This window comes from Camelus dromedarius, chromosome 2 (assembly GCF_036321535.1).
Source record: "Camelus dromedarius isolate mCamDro1 chromosome 2, mCamDro1.pat, whole genome shotgun sequence".
Taxonomy (NCBI): Eukaryota; Metazoa; Chordata; class Mammalia; order Artiodactyla; family Camelidae; genus Camelus; species Camelus dromedarius.
This window is the reverse complement of record NC_087437.1, coordinates 29,114,313-29,118,981: the sequence shown is the minus strand read 5'-3', so window position 1 is coordinate 29,118,981 and position 4,669 is coordinate 29,114,313. Positions and strand designations below refer to the sequence as shown.

The following is a 4,669-nucleotide window of genomic DNA, read 5'->3' as shown; positions in this document are numbered from 1 at the left end:
AAAACAAAAAAGAAAGGAAAAAAAAAAAAAAACCCAACCCATTGCAAGACAAGTAAAAGGCTGGAAATAATAAAGAAATTCACCAAACAACAGGCCCTATTGTCCTGGCTCCTTCAGGAAGATTACTGAAAGGAAACTGGGAAGTGGTTTGGGGGAACAGCAAATTCTGGGATCTGGTGGGAAGTTCACAGGTTGGCACCGGCTGGAACAGCTGAGTTTTGAAGGCACTCTGCAGACACAGGGGTGCTGGGGGCCCTGAATCACATTTGTGAAGTCTTTGTACTGTATTTTAAAGAGCTAGTCATCAAAACCTGTTACTGCCAACCAGTGAGAACAAAAAGCTAACTATAAACACACACACACACACACACGCACGCACACACAACAGTACACACAAGAATGTGCAGATCTGTAACATTTTTTTTTCACAGCTGATAAAAAAAAATACTACCGTTCTCCCCCAGACTCCCCTTTGATACAGTAGGTAAACAAAATAGATTTTTTTTTCCACAAATATCAGCAGACACTTTCTGGCACCCCACACTGTATTGGCATCAGTGTTAACAGTCCCAGTTCAGATGTGCAATACTTCAGATTGGATACACTGTAACAAGAATCCAACTTTGCATAGACATCCTCAGAATCGCAATCAGTCACGGGGTTGCCCTTCCAAGCTGGCAGAAAAGGAACCCGATCTTAATTTCCAGTTACTCCTGGAAAACAAGGAAAAAACAAAAGTTTCTTCCTCTCCTCCTGCTCCTTCATTTGGTTCTCCGGACTTCCTTCCGTGTATTTAAAACTTGGAACTAGAAAAACGGTTGTTGACAGAAAAAAAAAAAATCCCCCCCCTTTCCACCTTCTCCCCGTCCTTTTCCTCCCCCACCCCATTTTTTTCTTTCCAGGCTGAAACTTTCGCTGGCCGGTGTCAAACTGCCAGTACAGCGCCCTAACGGCTGCTTCAACGGGGAAATAATGCATCAACCAAAATCAATGAGAAACGTACAAGCCGCAAAGAGCCACATTTCCACCGGGTCTCCGATGGTCAGGACGGGACACCCCCTCGGACACGGGGCAGAGGCAAGGGACTCGGCCATGGAGGCCAGCCGGGCTCCCAGAACACTCTGGCCAATGCAAAGTCGTCTCCAATCTCAAAGCAAGAAGAGAAATCACATTTAGAGAGTCGGGTGCGTTTGGCTTTTGTGCGCAGAGCGCGGCCGGCGCGCGGCGGCCGCGGGCGCCTCAGAGGATCACGCAGGCCGAGCAGCAGCCCTCGTCGCCGTTGGGCTGCGCCGCGTAGTTCATCTGCCGCACGATCTCGGCGAACAGCTCGTCCACCGAGGCTTTGTTTTTGGCAGACGTCTCCATGAAGGGGCAGCTCCACTCCTCGGCCAGGGCCTTGCCCTCGCCGTAGGAGACCTCGCGTTCGCCCTCCAGGTCCACCTTGTTGCCTACCAGGATCATGGGCACGCGCTCGTACCGCTTCACGCGGATGATCTGGTCCCGCATGGGCTTAATATCCTGGAAGCTCTGCTGGTTAACGAGGCTGTAGACGAGGATGAAGCCCTGGCCGTTCTTGATATACAGGTCCCGCATGGACGCGAACTGCTCCGTGCCTGCCGTGTCCAGAATCTCCAGCACCGACGGCGACGAGTCCACCTCGATCTCTTTGCGGTAGAAGTCCTCGATGGTGGGGTCGTACTTCTCGATGAAGGAGCCGGTCACGAACTGCACCGTGAGCGCGGACTTACCCACGCCGCCCGAGCCCAGCACCACCACTTTGTACTCTCTCATGGCTCCGTCGGCGCTCTCGCCGCGCCTGCCGCGGCCCCGTCGGGGCTGCGCGCCGGAGGAAGGCTGGGCTTGGTGGCTGGACTTCTCTCCTTCCTCAGATCCGCAGGAAAAACTCAGGAGAGGATGGTGGAGCAGCGCTGGGCGCGGAAATCACCGAGCGGGCGCCGGGCTGGCCAGTGGCGGCGGCGCGTCCCTAAGGCGCGGGTCCGGGGCCCCGCAGCAGCCCACGGCGGCAGCGGCAGCTTGGGCGGCGGATCGGGAGGACAATGCCGGCAGCCGGTGCAAGGCGACGGCTGCAGCTTCTCGCCGCGGCAGCCCGAGAGGACGAGGAGGCGGCGGCGGCGGGCTGCGGAGGCGGCTGCTAATTGCGCGCCGGACCAGGACGCGCGTGGCATGAGTCCCTGCAGAGCGTGCGCCCACCGCCACGGCCCATCGAGCTCTCTCCCGCAGCCTCCGCGGGGCGAGGGCTTCCTACTCGCCGCGCGCAGCCCGGCCCGCCCCGCCTCGGCGAGCATGCCCAGTGCGCCGCCGCCGCCGCCGCCGCCGCCGGCCGCGCCAGCCGGATCCCCTACTCCTGGTTTTCCGGGGGGCCGGGAGGGGGCGGGACTAGGGGTGGAGCTCGCGATTTGAGTCCGGACTAGCGGATTCCGGAGAGGCGCGAGTCTAGGAGCTGGATGAGAAAAGTGTTGGGGTCAGTAGGCGTTTGAGATCGGCTGGGAGAGCTCCAGTGGGAGGATGGAGGCCGCCTTCTTTCGAGGCTCTGGGGTTCGTGCATAGGGGCTCCGGCTCCGCGAGAAAAGGGTGGGCGCAGCGGGCCACCCCGGGAGTGGAGTGGCCTGGGCTCTTGCTCCCCCCATTATCCAAAGCCCGTGAACTCCACTCCCTGAGCTTCTGGTGGTTGTGCGTCCTCGGGCCGTCTCCAAAGGAATTTTGGGTGAATGACTGGAGGGCGGAGCACCTTCCCCCACCCAAGGCACAGCTCTTTCTACCCAGCCTTCTCTGTCTGACTCTTTCCACACTTCATCCCCAGACAAAGAAAACAGGAACACTGGGCCTGAAACCCTGTCCCCACGAGGGAAGGGGTAGTCTCCAGCGACCGGAGCCCTCTCCCGGCTAGGGCTCGGCGGACCCCACCCACCTCCCCACTTGGCTAGGGCCAAAACCCGGAGAGCAGATCGCGTCCTGACCCAGAAGTGGCGGCGGCGCCTGCAACTAGTCGGGGCATGCTCAGTGGGCTGAGCAGGTTTTGGGGCTTGAAAGTAGGAAGCCTGTGCACCGCACACCCGCACTCCAGCTCAAATTACCTCTCCCAAGCTCAGGACCCATTGGTCCCGGGGCCCAAATCTCACACCCTCGAATGTCCTCCCATTGGTTACTGCCAAGGATTTTTCAGTTTGGGCTGCTTCATTGGCTAAAAAGTAGCCTCCGCTGGTGATTGGTTATTTATAGAGATTGAGTTGAGAGGCGGAGGCACAGCTGTTCTTTCTCTGCTACTCCCCCGCCCCCTTCCTCCCACTTCCCCAACCTAGTCGTTTTGAAGCTAAGAGTGAAAAAACAAGAGGAATTTAGGCGGAGAGCTCGGAGCTAAATATAGTCCTTTGTTGGTATTTTCGAGAGAGTCTGACTTCTCAGTGCCTAGTCACGACTGTCCGTTAAAGGGAGCTGGTTACAGTTCTTGGTCCTCAAGAAACAGCAGAGTTTCCAAGTTTTTTCTTTTATTTTTTGCAGGGAAGGGGAGGGGCTAGGATGTGGAAGTGGGCCACTCTGAATTCATCTCACCCGGGGGTGGGGGTGGGGGAATGCCCAGGCTTGCCTTTAGAAAAACGTCTTTGCTTTGGGGCGGGCATTCGCTAGACTGGGCTCGGCTCACACTCACGGGAGGTACCAGAGAGATGCCTCGACTTGCTCGAGTCTCTCTCCCTCCTCGCGGAGGAGAGATGTCAAGACCTGTCAAAAGACTGAGCGACGTTAGCATGAGCCCCAGGGCGAAAGGGTGGGAGGGGACCAAGCTGCGTCAACCCTGGCTCCGTATCCTGCCTTTTTTATTCGATGCCACTTCCCACTGGTTTAACCGTCCGCATCGGAGGGATAAACCAGGCCGTGTGCTAACTCTTGGTTTCAGTTCCCTAGTCCCGCGGTGACTCACGGTGACGTTTGCGAGTTAACCTTTTACGACCCCCCAGCCGTAGCTCGCAGAGTGCAAGGCTGCAGCGTGAAGTCCTGGCCAAGGGACCCGGCAGGTCTCGGGCAGCAGCCAACGCCTTGGGTAGGGTGGGTGGAGCCCATCTCTGCGCCTGGCCCCCCTATTTAGTGTAGAGAGGGGCTATCAGAGTGCTTGGCTTTAGTTATGCTAATATAATTCTCCAGAAACCTTTCAAGGCAGATTCACCTAATACAGCTGGAGAGAACCTCACCTTTACCCAGCGTTTAATGTCTGCCAGGCGTTTTATATAAGCTATCTTATTTACTCCTCATAAAAATAATTATACCTTTTTTGAGGATGAGGGAACGGAGCCCTTAAGATGTTGGGTAACTGGCCTGAGGTTACACAGCTAGTGAGTGTCCACGCTAGGATCCCAACCCAGGCGTTTCGCTGCAGAATCTGGTCTTGTAACCATCAGGCAATACTACCTTCTCACCAGCAGGTTCCCAGATTTTACTCTGTTTTAGGTTGAATCCTGAGGTAGTGTGATCACACTGGCTCTTAAACCTAAGCGAGAGGGACCTCTGCCCACGGCCACCCTAGGGCTCTCATCTGACAGTGCCCCTTCCCACAGGATCAGGGAGCTTGAACCTCGAGACCATGCCCCAGTCAGCATTCTGGAATCCCCTGCCTAGTGTACCGAACCCTCTTTCAAGATCTGCTTAGACCTCTGAA

General features: G+C 56.5%; 1 protein-coding gene across 1 annotated transcript; it reads right to left on the bottom strand.

The window, feature by feature from the left end:
• Nucleotides 1–402: 402 nt before the first annotated feature.
• Nucleotides 403–2,287, bottom strand: RAP2B (RAP2B, member of RAS oncogene family). The gene has a single exon (XM_010986573.3). It carries the CDS (start codon nt 1,789–1,791, stop codon nt 1,240–1,242), a length of 552 nt encoding a protein of 183 aa, XP_010984875.1. The 5' UTR covers nt 1,792–2,287; the 3' UTR covers nt 403–1,239.
• Between the last annotated feature and the right edge of the window lie 2,382 nt (nt 2,288–4,669).

What these genes read in the sequence shown, in the direction of transcription:
- RAP2B (XM_010986573.3), bottom strand. Translation starts at nt 1,791, where the DNA reads ATGAGAGAGTACAAAGTGGTGGTGCTGGGCTCGGGCGGCGTGGGTAAG.